Source organism: Epinephelus lanceolatus, chromosome 11 (genome assembly GCF_041903045.1).
Source record: "Epinephelus lanceolatus isolate andai-2023 chromosome 11, ASM4190304v1, whole genome shotgun sequence".
Lineage (NCBI taxonomy): Eukaryota > Metazoa > Chordata > Actinopteri > Perciformes > Serranidae > Epinephelus > Epinephelus lanceolatus.
Window position 1 is genome coordinate 3,786,443 of NC_135744.1, and position 19,192 is coordinate 3,805,634.

Here is a 19,192-nt window from a genome sequence, read left to right on the forward strand (position 1 = left end):
AAATGGACCTTGGACTTATTTTTTGGACTTTTATTTGAAATGCAATGCACAACATGTAACATTAACACATTAACAGTAATTGACTTTTTCAATGTTTGTCTCTGCCTTTTTCCTTCTTGTCTGTATTATATAATACAAATACATAAATAAAAATACACTTCAAAAAAATAAAAGTGCTTGAAATCTACAAAAAAATCATAATAAATACACACAATAGGAGTTATAATGTTAATGGGCATCCAGTCAGTTAGCTAGTCAGTAGCACCTTGGCTTTAATATTAACACATGCACATGACACAACAGCTAGCTTCTCTCATTCCAATTCAAACAGAGGACAGTGGTACTGACCACCTGGGGGGTGCTGCTGCTGTATTTTTGTTGTTAAAATATTACGTTTCAACCAAGTACTGTATGGTTTTGACACTTTTCTAAAGGACATACAGTAAAAAACAAAATTTAAAAAAATCTCTCAAATTTTAGGGGTGCTGGGATTCAATTTAGGGTGCTTCAGCACCCCCAAAAATGGGCTAGAAATGCCTATGGTTAATTAGTCTGAGTGGGCGGAAGTTCAGCCTCTCATCAGCCTCTCATTGGGCGGAACGAGCCACCCACTGAAGTCCCGCCCTACCACCTCCGGTTGTGTAGCAGTTTTCAACCGTTTTCAACACGTCCTTTACTAACTTTTGCGGTGTTTGATCTTGCGGGGATGTAGCCATTTTTCTGCCATGGTTCGCGTCCTGTAGGTGATATTTTTGTGGGCGTTACACCAAAACCTGTTTCCCCCCGGCAATATTTTTGCAAGCGTACTGTTGCTGTGGCACCGCCCAGAACAATTGTGATTGGTTGAAAGAAGTACAAGCAGCCGGGGCGTTTTTTTCTCCAATCTCAAAGTGAGAGTCGGCCCAGCGAGACTAATGGTTAATGCACCAGCTATGGCAATGTCGGCTCCGGCTCCAGCTCCATCTCCGTTGTTAGCAACACCAGCAGCCTCAGCCCATCGACCAACGCTGCGGCCAAACAGGTCAGTTATTTTGGAGCACTTTGCTACACTTCTTGTAAAGATTTAAGTTTTTTTATTCAAGTTTTTTCCACACCACCCTTTTTTTACTGGTGGGCTTTATCCATGTTTTCTGTCTTTCTCCCTTCTCAGTAGCTAGCACTAACTAACAGTCAGATTTCAAGAAAAACAAGGGCCTCTTTTGTATTGAAAGAGGCCGCAAAACTTAAGATTGCCACCTACGTTCCCTCTGAACATCTCACAGCAAACAAACAACATGGGAGGGACGCACTTTGCAGTACTGACAGCTAGCAACTAGCTTGACATTCATTCACTAGTCTTTTTTTCTTTCTTTCTTTCTTTGATCACCAGGCCAGCCCCACCGGCCCACACCAGCCCACTTGGTGACCGGCCCATCAGGATTCGTCCCGCACGTCCCGCACGTCCCGATGACCAATCTGCCATTGGTAGTCACCTCTGGATGCTGCGATGAGAACTGGTATTTTTAAAGAACAGTATATAAATTAAGAAAAATAATTCAAAGCTGCAGCACATCCACAGACTAAAAATTTGAGCTAAACAGAACCATTTTTTGAAAACAAAATTGTCTTGTTTATCTATAATTCAGATCTTGGGGAGCAGTGTCAGCCAATTCACACAGTGAAATATGTGCATGCTTTCAACGCAAATGACATATTTGCAGCAGGAGAAGCACATGCAGGTCTCTTTACAGAGGGAGTGTTAACAGTGATCTGAATCAGTCAGCTGCACTGTGGACCATGTGTGCACACATCCCTCTTCACTCTCATTCAGCTGTTTTAAAACAAACCCCCCCCCCTTCCCAAATCCTGCTCCTGCTCTGAGTGCAGTCATTTCTAGTGCAGAGAAATGTCCCTGGTGACACTGAGGGATGACGCAGGCTCTCTCTTCCTTTCTCTGTTTCACTACCCCCTCACAACACCATCTTTTCCCTCTTTTGACTTGCTCTCCCCTTCTTTTTTTGCTGTGTGCTCCCCCTTTCTCCGATTCCTCTCCCTGTCTCCCTCTCCCCATCTCCTTTTGCTTTCTCCCTCCTCCTCTCTCCCCTCCTTCTTGCTCTCTCTCTCTCTCTCTCTCTCTCTCTCTCTCTCTCTCTCTCTCTCTCTCTCCCTCCCTCTCTCTGCTCCGGCACTGCAGTGCTGATTGTGATTGCACACACACACACACACACACACACACACACTCCAGCAAGCACACACACGCACACACACACACACACACACGGGAGCGTAGCTGAGAGGCAAGGACTGCAGCAGCATGCACCAATCGCGGCTGAGCTGTTCGGGGACATGAGGAAGGGGAACTGAGGAGAGAATATAGTGTGCTATCTCACACCAGACTATGTATGCATCTTTGCAGTGGTGGGAACGATGCATTTAAAGAGCGGATAGCTTATGTTATCCGGCCTCCTCTGCACTGCCTCTGCATCCCATTCACCCTGCTCCTCCCACTTCAACTCTTCCTCCTCCTCCTGTATACAGCATCATTAGACTGGACTACAGATTGACTGGGACTAGCGAGTGGTGGATGGTCAGGTTTGCCCCGGCTGAAAGATTCCTCTGTGGCTATGCTACATCTACATCTTCACTGATAGCTGGATTGTAATCGACATTTGGAGCTTGAAGATAACCCACAACCCAAAAGGAATCTTGAATGTGTGTGTGTCATTCTTTACCAGTGTTGTCATTGGCGCATTTCCTCTATTTGGCTGGTTGTTTTTGCCTTCTCTGAGACTGGCTAGCAGGCACTGCAGCATCAGGACCGCAAGACCCATGAGGCAGTAGGGCATGAGGACCCAGGGGCGACTCAAAGGAAGGGCTTGAGTACTTCCATTGCTACCACTGCTGCTGAGGTGCTTATCTTGTTTTTTTTTTCTCCAGAAAAGGGAGTCTGGTGGGGGTTGGGGTGGGTGGTGACAGTACAGGTACCTAGGCCCCTGCAGAGCAGAGCAGAGCGGTTGGCTCTTGCGTAGAGGAGGCAGGCAGGACGTCCTGTGGGAAAGGGGGAAAGAAGGGCTGGCTCGTGTGTTGAGCTCCTGATGGTGGCTATTTTTGTCTCCCCTAGCTGAGTGATTGGGACAGCGGGTGGAAGAGAAGATGCTTATGGCCCGAGACACGGCGCGGGATGAGGCTCAAAAGCTACACAGGAAGTGGCTGAAGCATCAGGCCTTTATGGCGGAACTGGCCCGCAATAAAGAATGGCTGGCCAAGATAGAACAGGTGAGTGGAGCATGATGATGGAGGAAGGGAGGGAGGGATGGATGGGGAGGTCAGAAAGGCAGAGCAGGTGAGTCGGGGAGGAAGGTACAAGGAGAGAACATGACTGGGTAACAGTGGGTGTGGTGTCGGTAAAATTGAATAGGTGAAAGTGGGAGAGATGTCATCGCTCAGCTTTCATTTCATCACTTTGCACGGGGACATCCTGAATTACATTCTCAAGGTTATTGCTATGGTGTCTGTAATGTTACGGTTCACAGGTGGTATGATCCCTGTCGTTCTTTGGTCTCTCTGCACAGAAATTAGACCACCTGAACTGACTTGCTCAGTTGTGGAGGTTACAGTGAATCTAGAGGACACTTGAACCTTTGCAGCTGTGAAGGCCAAACATACAAAGAATGCAGATTCCTTATATTTCCATCTATTTACAAAGGGTGTCTGTTAGAAACACATAGAAGGTCAGTTCACATCAGGAAAGCATTCTCATGTTTGCTGTTTTTGTCCTATCATGCTTTGCTCCCCTGACAGACTGCAGGTCCCATCCACACAGAATTTTGTCCTGTACCTCAGTAAAGCTCAGGTGGGCTCCTGAGTTTTAATGAATCAATGGGACTCAATTTCTGCTAATGGAACTTTGCATTTGGGAGGTTTAAGTCACAAATATATTGATGCTATTATTAAGAAAAACATGATTATCAGCTCAGTCAGATGTCAAGCTGCTGATGACAAGGACATACTGAGAATATGAGATTTAAGTGTATTCGGCACTTAGTTCAGCGAAGTTTGCATAAACCCATAACATTATTGTAGAAATGTGCAATGTTGAAATGTGTAGGTTATCTGTTTTGTTCAGCAAACTGTATCATCTTTTGATGCTCTGCTGTAACAGAATTACTGATGTTAGGTGTGTGCTGTATAATAATTGAAGTGTGTTCAGTCAATTATGTGTTTGATTATTTGACACTCAGCTTTCTTACTTAAAGGGTAACTTTGGTATTTTGCAACAAAACAGGCTGCAATGTTACCACATGGGGCAATGGTGCATGGTCATTTATGTCCACTGACAGGCCGAGATTATTATTCTAAGTAGGGGTGTAACGGTACACAAAAATCTCGGTTCGGTACATACCTCGGTACACAAGTCACGGTTCATTTTTTTTCGGTACAGTAATGAAAAAAATAGACAACTATTAAATATCTTTTACTTATTGGTAACCTTATTAAAACATACCACCACAGCAGTTAACTCTTTTTACACAATTTTTCAATGAAACAAATATATATAAAATCCTGCTTTTTCACATTGTTTGAATGAAAATAGAAATATAAAAGTGAAAAATAAAATCCTGCTGTTTTTTTAACACATTTTTTGAATGAAAAATATAAATATACATTTCTGCTTTAACAGTTTTACTCAATTAAAATAAAAAGTATAGTGCAGCTGGTCAGCTCTAAAGCCTGCTCAGATTCAGTTTTACTAGGAACTTACTTAGCTTTCCCACTTTGTTAAAGTGCAGTAAACAAAACATGCTTATATCTAAAGTGCAGCTTAAACAATTTTACTCAACTCCAATGGCATTGGTTATTTCTTTAGTGCCATGGTCAGGGAAACTCTCTTTCTTTTTAAACGACGACGATATCGTAGTTTGCACCAGATTGCTTTTTCTAGTCGTGCCAGTTAACGTTCAAACTCGGGTGGTGTCGCTTTAGATGCGTTAGCATGTTAGACGTGTTTCCAAGTACATACCCGACCACTGTTCTGCAGTGTCGACACACTGCTTTTGTCTTGTCCACTTGTTTATTTCCATCTTCGTATTTTACCCTGAAAGCAAAGTGTTCCCAAACAGAGGACTGTTTGTGGGTGGGTCTTCAGGTTTGTCAGGCTCACTTGCCATGTTGTCAAAATGTGAGAATGCGCTGCACAAAGTGAAAGCGGAGATTTACGGGACTCGGTCCGTCACTCAATTATGTCTGTCGGACAGACGGACAGACGTGCAATAGATGTCGCACAGAACAGATCAGCATAATAAATTAACAGTAATCCGTATGACACAATGAGACAGAAAGAGAGAGAGACAGAGAGAGAGACAGAGACAGAGAGAGATGCAGGACAGACGGCAATGACAGTAGCTTACAACAACATTAATGAAAGTAATAATATTATAATTATAGTTCTGGTTACTGCGGTACAATATGTTGAAAGTATATATTAATATCTGATAGTATACTTGTGTGACAATAATCATATGTGTATAATAACAGTAGAAGTATGACTAATGATAACAGCAGCAGCAGGAGGCATCTGGCAGGACCACGGCAGCACCACAACCACACACGTCACACTATCCAGGCACCACTGTGATATGAGTTAATCTGAGAGATAGTGGAGCACAAAGGCTCTGGAGAAGAAGCCGAGTTAATACACCTCTGTTTTCACAGGAAATGTACAGTTTGCATACAGCATCTTTCAATCTGTACACACTACATTGGTACAACACTGCAAATAGAAGTTTGTTTCCTTCAACAGCAAACGCACTTGGTTGTGTTAAGCCGACACACGCACATGGTTGGGTTTAGGAAAAAAGAACAGGTTATGGCTTTACAGTTTTACGGGGAGTGAACACCAGCCTCCTGGGTGAAAGTCGGTAGGTGTTGAACCCATCCACCACTACTCCCGCCCTCCCTTCTTGGACTTTCACCTCCATAACTTACGTCATCATCCCGCCATGTTTCCCCCCAATGCTGCCGGGTGCCATTAAACAGTAACAGCAAATGATAGCTTTTTCATTGATGTCTGACGCCGGAAGTCACTACCCAAGCACTGGCATTCGACAACTTTGGAATGAGACTGGGTTGCAAAATTGCCATTGTCAAAGCTACCGGACTCCATTTAAACAAACAAATTTTATCATTAGTAAAAACACTTAATTCAAAGTCCACAAAAACAAAACAAAACTCACAAAAGCCATCTTGGTTTGTCTTTCCACTGTTCCTACAATCACCAACTTTGGCTTGGTTGAAATAAACCCTTAACTTACCCAGTTAAGGTGTGAAAATATGCTGGCTCTATAAATGCTAAAACCACTGTTTGTTTAAATGGAGTCTGGTGGGTTTGGCAATGGCAATTTCAGGGCTGATTCGCATCAAACAAAAAGGATCATACTCTTTAACACAAAAGTCTATCTTTGTTAGGATCCTTTCTGTAATGTTGTTAGACATGTATAATAATACAGTCTGTCAGTGACAAAAACAAACACTTTAATTGGACATACATTGAGTGTGTGCAATTGTCCCATTGTTTACATTGCAGCCTGTTTTGCCGCTGCTTTCTCACTCAATACTGGACCAGTTTCAAAAATTGTTGTCCCCACTGGTCACTTAGACACAAATATGGGAGAACATTGTCCATGTTGAAAAATACCAAAATTAACCTCTGAACTTGAAATCTAGAAGTAAATAAGTAAAGTAAGTAAGTAAATAGGCTCCTATTAGTGCTGTACCTGTACTGGTGAAACAGTGTGACAAAAAAATTACACGTATCTTACAGGCACACACTTAAAAGAGAATGCTAAATAATGTGATTGCAGTGTCAGTAAGGTTTATCAGACTTTGACCTTGCTAAAATGTATTTACATCTTTGATAATATCCGGAGAGGTTTTGTTGACATTTCCAAGTGTTTTAATTATTAATTTTTATTGAATACATTAGTAGTCATATTCATTTGTGTTCTCAGCAGTGTTACATCCTGTGACTTAGTAATTTACAATATTATGTTTGTTCAAATACTTCCAGTCAGACAATACGCTACAGTCTGTTTATTCATGGTAGGAACACCTGAAATGGTATTTTTACATTGCCAATACCACAAAGTCTTGTATTGGGAAAAGTTCAATCAAATGTAGCAACATATAGCCCAAATGAAACTCTGAAAGATTAGATGTTGTCAAATTGATACAGATTTGGACTTTATTTTGTGGCATTAATCTTAGATTCGTTTGAAATTAAACAGTAATGGCACTTTTAGTATGCACTGTAAATTCAAGATTAGAGTAAGATACTGGATGATAACTAAATTAAAGATCCAATCAAAAAAAATCCAATATGTGGCTCATTACCTGAGCCTAGTATAGTTTGCCAGATCTGTTTTCACACTTATGGTTTTGGTTTATAAAGTAGAGTTGAAACTATTTGTCGATTTTAGATTTCGCAATTAACAGAAAATTAATTTGCAACTCTTACGATAATTGATAAATCTTTAAGGCCTAAGTCATTTTCAAGCAAAACCATTCTCTGGTTTCAGCTTTTCAGATGCATTGATTTGCTGCTTTTCTCTTTCATATCATTGTAAACTGAAGAGCTTGACTCTCTGACTCTTGGTCAGAAAAGAACAAGTCATTTAAAGTTGTAAACTTTGGGCTTTAGTGGATTGTAATGGGCACTTATCCTTGATATCTAACATTTTGTAGAGTTACCAGTCAATTAAAATAGTCAGAAAAATAATAATCAGTAACAAAAATTATTTGCTGCAGCCCTGATGTTATGTGTCTGTTGTTACTATGTGTTAGTTACAGTTTTATGAACTTACCATTGGGCATCCCAAAACTTCTCCAGTGATTAGCTAGGTTTGTACATCACACTTTATGACTGCTGTGTGTTAAGTTTGATGTTGCAAAAGTAGGGTAATTTAACATTATAGGTTAAATGGAAGAGTTGATTTTAGCAGAAAATCATACTGCTCTACAGCCAAAAAATCAAGTCAGATGGTAGAACAATGATATTTTATTAATATTAAAAGCAAACTTGAAAGGCCTGTTGTCAACATCCTGATCATATGTGTGTTATTATCTGCAACACCAGTAAAATAAATGAACAGAAGCTGGAGACATAGAGTGAAAAGCAGCATGTCTTAGTTGAGGATACTTGGTACATGTGAAGTGTCTGCTCAGCACACAGATAATCACAGTTATTAAGATATGCACTATATTGTGTATGTGACTGGGTATATTTCTGTATTGAATTAAATAAACAACTATATTCAGTGTTAAAGTCATCTCATTTGGCAGCTACACTGTGGGTGTTACAGTAAATGAAAATGGAAGCTACATTTCCATCAAACACTTTCTGTATAATACCCAACACATGCTAACCCGTTAGGACATATACCTAAACCCTAGATCTGTTTGTGTCTGTGTGTGGCGTTATTGCCCAATTGTAATAGCTGCACAACAGGCACAATAGAAGATATTAAATGTTTTGTATTTTTTCTTCTCAGTATGGTAGCTGTTTTATTACAGGAAGGAGACAAGCTTTCTTTGAGAAAAGGGTGCAGGCAGTAAGTAAAAATACTGCCAAAAACACCAAGAGAGTTTGTAAAATGGTACAGTGCTGCATTGGTGTCAGCAAAATAATTGTATCTTTGACCAATCATTGGACTGCAGTGTTTCTAGCTCCGCCTTTAAGTATCAGATCAGTTTGCTAGGTACCCCAACAGCAGGGTAACAAAAGCCTTGTTTCCACCAAGTAGCCTGGTATGGGTCAGTACATTTTGATTCACATCTTTCAAGTTAGCAGAACGCTAAACCGGAAGTTAGCCATGTGGTTAGTGGAAATTAGATGCTCAGCCACACTTGGTTGTGCTTGGCCACCGCATGTCTCAAGTGCACCTGCTTTATGGGCTGCACAATGTGTAAGTAGTGCCAGTAATCCCCAGATCATCCAAGAAATTGTATATGCGGCAGTTGAACCATTTGGGCTTCATGCGCCACTGAGCAACTTTTATAGGAATGAACAGGGCCCTGTGTTCATCGCTGTATCCAGGTCTCCTAATATATCCATGGCCTTTATGAAGCATGAGGAAAGGGGAGGTTACTACAAGCAACAAAGGTCCTGGGCAAGAATGCAACCATTGACTTGCAGTCATGTGGTTTGCATCTTCGACCACAAGGCCACCATAACATCAAACCCATTACCAGTCACCTTTGATATACAGTATATGTACAATACATTTAAAACTTTTTTTTTTCCAGAATAAAAAAAAGCAGTTAATGCTCTCCCTATCACAAGACACTGATCAGAGAGACATGAAGAGACCCTCCAACTAGAATGACATCTCAGCTTGAAATGAACGCGGACTGAAACAGGATACTGCTTTAGTTCGGAATCATCAGCATATTTGTATAACCTTTCATGCCAAATACCAGAGAAATCAAATGAAAGGAGTGCAGAAGATGGCTGCTCCATAGAGATTGTCTCTCCTGTGCTGACTGGCACAATTTCCTAAAGTTTGTGTGTATGTAGCCCCATACAGACAGTTACAGAGACCCTCATGTCTCCAGAGCTCTGCAAACATCATTTAATCTACCCCCATCTCTCTCGTTCGTTACCTGAGAGACAGAGAGAAAACGACGCTGTGTCCTGCCATGATTAGAGAACTCTGCGTCCTTTTGGAAGGGTTCCCACCTCAGCTCCTCACCTCTGTTCTCTCAGTACTTACTCAGCACATGAAGGTGCACAGCATGTTTGGAGGACCTGTCGGTACTCCTCTGTTACAGTGAGAGGACTCAGAGCTGACATTGTGCCAGGCCTTACAATGGGTTCAGGAGGCAAAACACAGTCAAACCATCTTCCTGTCTAGCTGGAGCACAGATCAATGCCAGACAAATGAACACACACCACTTACATAGATATGGTTGCCTCTGTCTTTCTTGGGGCTGATACCTCATCCATTTTTATAGTGATTTAGTGTCAACAGTAATGATTTTTTATGACAAAGAAAGATCAGGCTATTTGTTCATATTCTATATCCACCTACGCAAAATATTTTCAGTATTAGTGGCATCTTTATATATAGTTGCTGCCCCTTTTAAAAGGTCAAAATTAAAAAAAAAAAAAAATTAAACATCTTTCATTTTTTATCTTCATCCAACACATTCTCACTCCAACCTCGCCACTTACCAACGTTTGGTCATGGACTTTCCACGTCCAGATAGGATGTGCAAGGTTCCCTGGGTGCATTGATTGTTGATGTTCTGAGATGCCGTTACAACTTCAGCCTGTGCATGCATTGTCTGTATTCAAAATACACTTTGCATACAGTCAACACAGTACGTCACCAAATTGACATTTTTTCCTTCAACAACAAACACACGTAGTTACATTTAGCCAACACGCACACATGGTTGTGTTTAGGGAATAAAGAACAGGGTTTGGCTTTACAATCTTACGGGAAATGAAAGCTAGCCTCCTGGGTGAAAGTTGGTAGTTAATGGACCCATCCACCACCACTCCCACCCATCCTACTTGGATTTTCGCTGCCTTAACTTTCGCTGTTGTTGTTGTTGTTGTTGTGTTTCCCTCGATCCCTCTGGGGTACCATTAAACTATAACAGCAACTGGCTGCACATCATACTGACATGGAAGTACGACTTTGTGTCTAAAGCCAGAAGTGAGACCGGTTTGCTTCATTTCCTCCTTTATATGTGACTGGTAGAGCATATCTTTACATTTTTACATGCATGTATGGAGTTATGTCCATACTACTGAAATAAATTGTTAAAAAGTGCAATAAATTACAAAAAAAAATAAAATCTTTTTTTTTTAACACATATTTTTCTAAATACACGCAAGAAAGTTAGTTCATGCTCACAGTGTGATGACACTTATTCCACCGTAGGAAGTGCTGTGAATACCCGTGGTCTGGATTATAATGCTTTTGTTGTGTGCGCTTTTTACTGGATTTCTACAAAACCATAGTGCAAGGAAACAGCGCTCTGGGACACGATGAATGCATATGTTAGTGTCAGGGGCGATTCTAGGATCAGAGGTTTGGGGGTGCTGAGCACCCAGAGAGCTGCCCGGCCAGATAAATTTCACTGTTTTGTAGATTTTAACTCGATTTCATTCCCACATTTGTGAAAGAAAAGCACAACACTTTTTGGGAAAGTCTGTGACTAAACCATCAAATCTGATAAAGGTTATTTAAATGCTGAGCCACAGCAAAAGAGGAATGGATTGGAATCATAAAAGAAACATATTGTAACCCTAATTTCTGGGGGAAGATAACTCATTTTGATACAGCAGCTCCTCAACATACACATAAACAGTGTGTATGTTTCTGGAGTAAACCAGCCCCCTATAGTGAGTACCAAAAATACCAAAAATGGACCTTGGACTTATTTTTTGGACTTTTATTTGAAATGCAATGCACAACATGTAACATTAACACATTAACAGTAATTGACTTTTTCAATGTTTGTCTCTGCCTTTTTCCTTCTTGTCTGTATTATATAATACAAATACATAAATAAAAATACACTTCAAAAAAATAAAAGTGCTTGAAATCTACCAAAAAATAATAATAAATACGCACAATAGGAGTTATAATGTTAATGGGCATCCAGTCAGTTAGCTAGTCAGTAGCACCTTGGCTTTAATATTAACCATAGACTGTATGATATTAACACATGCACATGACACAACAGCTAGCTTCACTCATTCCAATTCAAACAGAGGACAGTGGTACTGACCACCTGTAACGTTTCCTAGCTAGAAAAAACCTCAGCTAACTCCTACCGAACAACATAAACAGTGACTTACGATTAAATGCAGCAAAAATGAGGACTGGTAATGATAATAATGTGTTGGTATTGAGTGGTAGAAGTTAAGAAATGTGCCACACAGACGTTGCGCTAGACTTTCGCCGGTCATTTTGACCGACAGGGTCATAAAAATCCGGTCATAATCTATTTTTACCGGTCATTTTAATTTTTGTTTTTAAATGATAATAAAGATATTCAAAGACATTTAGTTTTCATTTGTTCGTTTTTAAGAAATCCAACAAACAAGTTATAAAGTGTGCATTAATAAGGACATGAATGAAAAGATGAACAGTCACATCCACACACCGCAGCACTTCAGTTCGGCGTCTGGTCTATTTTTCACGCGACCCGCGAGCGCTTCTGTCAAGCTGGATAGAACGGATCGTACCAAACAGGAAGTCGGACACAGAAAAGACGAGAGAATCCGGCCAATTTTCAAAATAAAATAACAACAGCACGCACTGAGGAATGTGAGGAGAAAATACTGTGTTTATAATTCAAAATAACACAACAGTGCATAACTGAACACATTTTTCAATACCCTAATCATTTCATTACAATTTTAATTTTGTGTCACCAAGCCTACAGACATGACTACATGAATAAAATGGTCAGAACAATATGCCCTATTCATTGAGTGTTTATCCAACACGTTCAATACATGGACATGCAATGACAAATTGTCATTAACTTATTACGTTATAAAAAACGATTAAAATATGGCCTTACCCATGTTTAAAATGACCTGTTGAAGTGAAAAAACGAGTACTGACGGAAACAGATGAGTGGAGTCGATGTTTAACTGGAGCGGAGAGCAGATTTTCCGGTCATTGTAGTAAAAAAACGGTCAATGACCGAGAATATCCGGTTAACGCGACCCCTGGTGCCACATATCCTGGTTTAAGCCAGGTACTTACACCACTACTGCATATCACCCACTCTGGAAGGCAGCGCATTGCTCTGTGCAGTCTGTGTGAGTCTGGGAAAGGTGGGAGGGATGGGGTGGATCAAACCATTTTGGTGGGGGGGGGCTGCTGCTGTATTTTTGTTGTTAAAATATTACATTTCAACCAAGTACTGTATGGTTTTGACACTTTTCTAGCTTGTTAAAAAAAGGACATACAGTAAAAAACAAAAGTAATTTTAGGGGTGCTGGGATTCAATTTAGGGGTGCACCCCCAAAAATGGGCTAGAAACACCTATTGTTAGTGTAACTCCTCCGGTTTTATATGCAAAAAGATTTATTGCTCTATCTTATTTGGTTGCAATTCTACCAACCTCCCATAGGTATTAAAGAGCTATGTAAAGGAAATTGACAAAGAATGATGGCTTCACTTTAAAACATACATTCAGCATGTTTGTCTGTGTATTTTCAGCTCACATTATTCTTTATTTTTATATTATTGTCAATAAATTCCTGATCAAATAAGACCAATGGTCAATAGACCAGAACTAATAATGCATTATTGCATCTATTAGTAGGTGTTTTTCACTGAAGACATTTTGATGCAGTTTAAAAAGAACAGGTAAGAGTGATCAAATCCAGGATGGCTGAATTCCATTTAGCTAATTCAGTTTCAGGGTCCTGGTACTGTGCGAGCTACCTCACTGTCATACTGTTATGGCTTACAGGCACACAAAGCCATCATTAATGTTATAAACCTTTGTTTTTCTTACTATAACAAGTCAAAATGTCTGCTGTGAAAAAGGGCTGTGTTTTCCAGCTTATCTACCCTGTCTGTGGGGGACTATTTTCAGTGTTAAAATAATATGATGCTCCAGTGAGTTATTTAGCAGGATAGTGCATATGGTATTGCTAAAGTTCTTAATTAACTATGGCACAGAGAAATAAAAACAGTATATTAGGCTTAGGCCACTACTTCTACAATAGGATTAATATAATGTATGTTTGGTCTTTTTATGGGATTTTAATATATTAATTACAGATGTTGCTAAAGCTTGACCATAGCCTGGAATCAGTTTCACAATTTACATATTTTCTCAACTCATCTCTTCTCTCATGAAAGTAATATTTAACTTCACACTTTTACAATGTCAGGCAAAAATTCCAGCGCTGAACAACAAGGATTATAACTCACCAACACATTCTCACTCAGTCACTCATCAAATACTGACACATGGTCAGTTGCCCTATGTCAAACTATGACACTCCATGTACCCATCCAGCATCAGGTTTGGATGCATAGGGATGGTGTGTCAAGTTATGCTTGTTACATGCACTGTGTTTTTTCAAAATAAACTTCAGTTTTCACAGTTTCTGCTCATCAAGTGCATACAGTCTCTTTTTTTTAAATGAACATAGAACACATGTAAAAAAACAAACTAATTTTTAGGTTTACTGCATTAGGTTTAGACAACAGAAGCATTTGGTTAGATTTAGAAAAAAAATTCATGGTTTGGCTTAAAATTGGTACATTCTTTATTATATTAATGCAACGTGCGTGACACACCTCACATGTGTCACTAGCATAGTATGCCTCATATACTAGCACAGCCATGTTGTTATTAAAATAACTTGGTTGACTTTTTTGAGTGTCAAAAAATACCGCTGTTTGGTGTGTCTCATATCACAGTTAAAGGATACCTCGCCTTTTTGGTATCTGATGCTGAAAGTCACTGATCAAGCATCAGTATTTAACAAGTTAGGAGTGAGAACGGGTGAACTCACAGAGTTTTGTGTTTGTTAAAAAATCTCACAATTCACCCGTTCACATTTTGTTAAGGCTTAAAATTACACATATTTAGGGCCGGGGCCACTTGAGTGACAGACTGTCTGTGAGGCATCACACAGTCTATGAGTCAGATCCACCCCTCACTCCGCCACAGCGCCAGCCTCCATCCAAATATGGTCACTTGTTGCTCCAAAAATTCAAGATGGCAATGGCCAAAATGCCAAACTTGAGGCTTCAAAACAACATTACACTAACCAATGCTTAGGCTTCTTATTATGAAAGTTTTGAAGTGAGAAATAAAATAAACTGTCCCTTACTGAATCAATATGGGATGTGAATTGTCCGGGTCCATGTCATTGATCCAACAGCCCATTGGTCCGACATCCCATTAGTCCGTCGGTCCGCAGTGCTGAACGGCTCCCGGTGGACGTATTTCTACCTTGATGGTGCGCCGCGACCGGCTCTGGGTCAGCTGGGAAAGGCTTGAGGCAGAGCAGGCTCACGGCTTATGTGTTTGTAACTTTCTTTTTCATTTTAACCCACACCATGATCTTTTCCTGACCCTAACCAAGTGGTTTTTGTGCCTAAACCTAACCAGACCTTAACCACAGGGCATCATGATGATTTCGGAATGGACTTCGGAACAATGGGTTTAATATGGTCGGAACAATGGGCTGTCAGACCAATGGGCTGTCGGACCAATGGGCAGTTCCCATTTGTCCCATATGCACATCTTATTCTAATACATACACTACATTTTCATATGCTTGTAATGGTATAAGAAATAATAAAACCAAAAGAGTTTAAGAGCAGAGAAGTACTGAATCAGAATTTGTGGAAGAGAATGACACCTGGAATAATAGGTGTGTCACTCAATTCAATCAGTACGTGATTCAGAGCATTGTTCCCACAGCTATACAAGCTCTAAATAAGGAAACCCTTTTTCCCCTGTATGTCTAATCTATCTATCTATCTATCTATCTATCTATCTATCTATCTATCTATGTTTCTTTGTTTCTACGATACCCCCGTCTTACCCTGTCTGACTGCATTCTTACCCTATATTAGAAAAATTGCCCATTATTAAATAAACTGACCAGCATATTGTTACCTTGAAATATGTCAGAGAATAGTCATTTTAGCTGAGAATGTATTACTGATTTACAGTACTTCTTTCATATCATATAAAATGAATGCCTGAGGTCATTTAGCCTACTTTACTACTACATTATATTACTGATGTAACTGAGGTCTGCTGCTAAATTCCGGATTCTGTTTTACTCAATAGAATTCAGATATAATAAATCAGCAGTTATAGAAATGTCTAAATTGCGACTAGTGGAGCATTAGCTGGTAAACACCACGTTTATTCACTTTACATAGAGCTAAAATTAATACAGAATTATGATTAATGTTTGCCGAATAGATGTTTACTGTAAACTAATTTCTGTTCTCTGTTAAATATGTTAACTTAGCAAAACAAGCTGATTGCTAACGCACTTGATTAAAAAGGGAAACAACTGATTCTTTGAGATGGGTGTCAGAGATGAGAGGTGTGATGACATTATCCTGTCTGAGGTGTAATAGGTGGTGTTTTTCACTGATTTTACTTCCTAGTCGCTCTAAGAAAGAGGATTAGCAGATTGTTATAAGTAAAAAATGCTGGCTCCTTTTCAGCACTGGAAGTAGCGCCCATAATTCACGCAAGGTATCATGGGGGTTAGGAATAAGGTGGATAGGATTTAGTAATGTTTGGCCAACTTTGATATTGATATTTTGGCATTAAGAGGAACTAATACCTCTGAACCATCATACTAGCTCTTTAGTGTCCATGTGGCTGTTGTGTGAGATATTATAAATCTGGTCAGGGAAGTGAAATATTGGACAAAAAACAATCAATCTCAGCTTTATTTTTCCTCAGTCCAATGACATGTTTGCTAGAGTTAGTGAGCATGTTTAAAATTCGGTTAACACTGCCTGTGCCTGCTTTTTATTAAGGTATTCTGTTACACATACAGCACCATTATTGTTGTGTTTGCTCCTCATTAAAACAATACCAGTCATAAGCTAGTCCAGTGATCTCATGCCTCTGCTATAAACCAGCATTGTGCAAACACCACAGCTTTTAATAAAGTTGCAATACACTAAAACAAAGCTGCAGCTGCAGGTAGGAGAGAACTGGCTTGGTTGCCACACTTTTTACTATTATTTGAATCCCTAAAAACTGTATCATTAATAGAAACCTTTTCAGTGTGTAATGAGGCCTTAAAGTGATAGTTCAGGTTTTTGGACATGAAGTTGTTTGAAACGCTGATCATCTGTAGCTCTGATGTGACAGTGTCACTACTCTCAACGAGCCTCCTGCTCTGAGAAATCGCCCGTAGCTTACCGGAGAAAAAGTAGTTCTGAAGATGTACAGGAGACACGTAACCAAAAGGTTTTAAGCTACAAGAAAGTATGCATGTGTTTTGTTAGACTATTTCAATAATTTTAAAACATCCCCACATTACGTCAGACCTTGCTATCAATTGGGACTATTTTCTGGCCAGTATCACTCCACCGTGCAGGCCCGCAAGACAGCACGGCAACAGATATCAATAAGACAGTTCATCACTTTGGCAACTTTGGCTTGTGTCAATTGGGATGAACCTCGCTACCAAGCCAGCGAGGGTGAAGCAACTGCGCGTATGTCAGGCTCACTTCAGTTGCCCACAGATCCCGATGGACAGAGAAAACACAATTTCCGCACTGCTGTGCCCAAAGAGAGATATATTACCTAATACCACTCTATATAACAATGTAACTGATTGTCTGTAAAACAAAATGTTTGACTGAACTAATAGCCTGTTGTGTTGTGGAGAGTACATTATACGCGGCCTCGTTTTACCGTAGGCATTTAGTTTATTATATTAGGCTAACTGCTAACTCCATGACATGAGTAATCAATCACATAGAAATGTGAATTCATATGTGATTATGACCAGTCTCTCCTTTGTTCTGGTGGTGGGTTAGCCAAAGTTGCCTACGGGTTACATCTGTAACAGGAAACCGATGGAATTGGGAGCCGGCAATGTTTTTATTCCCACAGCTGTTTGCACCATTTTGGTATTCCTCTGTTTACCTACAGCAGCTGACGAGGGTGTGTCGTGAGCCTGAGCCGGTGTTTGCGCTGTAGTAGTAGGTATATATAGGGCTAGTACATCTTTTTCCTCACTAATAATAGCCTACTGGTTCTCTGTTGGAAACAGCCGATGAAGTTTTCGTTAGCTGTTGCTATCGTGCGCACCTGCCATGCCGTGGTGTTGCTTTGCAAATTTACAGTGCCACCCATTGGCCTAGCGTGCATACTACAGCGTTTCCAGTAGATTTTGTGGCTCTGTGTGAACGGGGATCGTTTCAGTAACGTCGTCATATAAACGCAGAAGTTTTTTAAAACGCAAAGGACAGACTTTTCCGTTTTAAGAGAAACCGCTGTCATCTAAACAGGGCCTGAATGAATACTCCATGAAGTATTGGATGACATGGTTTCATCAGTGTTATCATAGCTTTTTGGTACACAGCGGCTACCGTTGTTACAATATGCGTTTGAAACAGTGAGGCGCTAGAGTGCACTATCTGTTTAAATGGAATATACAATTTCAGCATTAGATGGGAGAAATTCCTACACACTGTGGCTTTATTTCAGACATCTAACCAAAACCCATTCAAAAAACCTCTTGACTCATTTCAGGGTTTTAGGACTCATTTGGGCACCATTCTATTGTCCTCACAAGTTGAAAGCATGTGCCAGTTGATCCTAATTGACCTTTTTCACAGCAGACATTTTAACTTGTCACAGTAAGAAAAGCACAGTCAATCAATCAATCAATTTTATTTATAAAGCCCAATATCACAAATCACAATTTGCCTCACAGGGCTTTACAGCATACGACATCCCTCTGTCCTTATGACCCTCACAGCGGATAAGGAAAAACTCCCCAAAAAAACCCCTTTAACGGGGAAAAAAACGGTAGAAACCTCAGGAAGAGCAACTGAGGAGGGATCCCTCTTCCAGGACGGACAGACGTGCAATAGATGTCGTACAGAACAGATCAGCATAATAAATTAACAGTAATCCATATGACACAATGAGACAGAGAGAGAGAGAGAGAGAGAGAGAGAGAGAGAGAGAGAGAGAGAGAAAGATGCAGGTAATGACAGTAGCTTACAACAACATTAATGAAAGTAATAATATTATAGTTCTGGCTACTGTGGTACAATATGTTGAAAGTATGTATTAATATCTGACAGTATACTTGTGTGACAATAGTCATATGTGTATAATAACAGTAGAAGTATGACTAATGACTAATGATGGCAGCAGCAGCAGGAGGCATCTGGCAGGACCACGGCAGCAGCACAACCACACACGTCACGCTGTCCAGGCACCGCTGCGGTATGAGTTAATCTGAGAGACAGTGGAGCACAAAGGCTCCGGAGAAGAAGCCGAGTTAGTGACATCCAGAATGGCCGAGTTAGCAAGATGCAGTAATAGGATGAGAGAGAGAGAGAGAGAGAGAGAGGGAGAGAGAGGGAGCCCGGTGTATTATAGGGGGTCCTCCGGCAGACTAGGCCTAAGTCAGCCTAACTAGGGGCTGGTACAGGGCAAG

At 40.3% G+C, this 19,192-nt stretch overlaps 1 protein-coding gene across 3 annotated transcripts in view; it reads left to right on the forward strand.

The window, feature by feature from the left end:
- The first annotated feature begins 1,366 nt into the window (after nucleotides 1-1,366).
- Nucleotides 1,367-19,192, forward strand: part of sptbn4a (spectrin, beta, non-erythrocytic 4a) — a 99,605-nt gene continuing 81,779 nt past the window's right edge. Inside the window, exons 1-2 of one of the 3 annotated variants that reach the window (XM_033639246.2) lie at nucleotides 1,367-1,496; nucleotides 3,101-3,255. In XM_033639246.2, coding sequence (XP_033495137.1) covers nucleotides 3,133-3,255 — 123 coding nt within the window. In that variant the 5' untranslated portion in view covers nucleotides 1,367-1,496; nucleotides 3,101-3,132. Of the gene's footprint in view, nucleotides 1,497-2,265; nucleotides 3,256-19,192 lie in introns of those variants that run through there. The other 2 variants (XM_033639231.2, XM_078172151.1) reach the window with 2 other exon arrangements.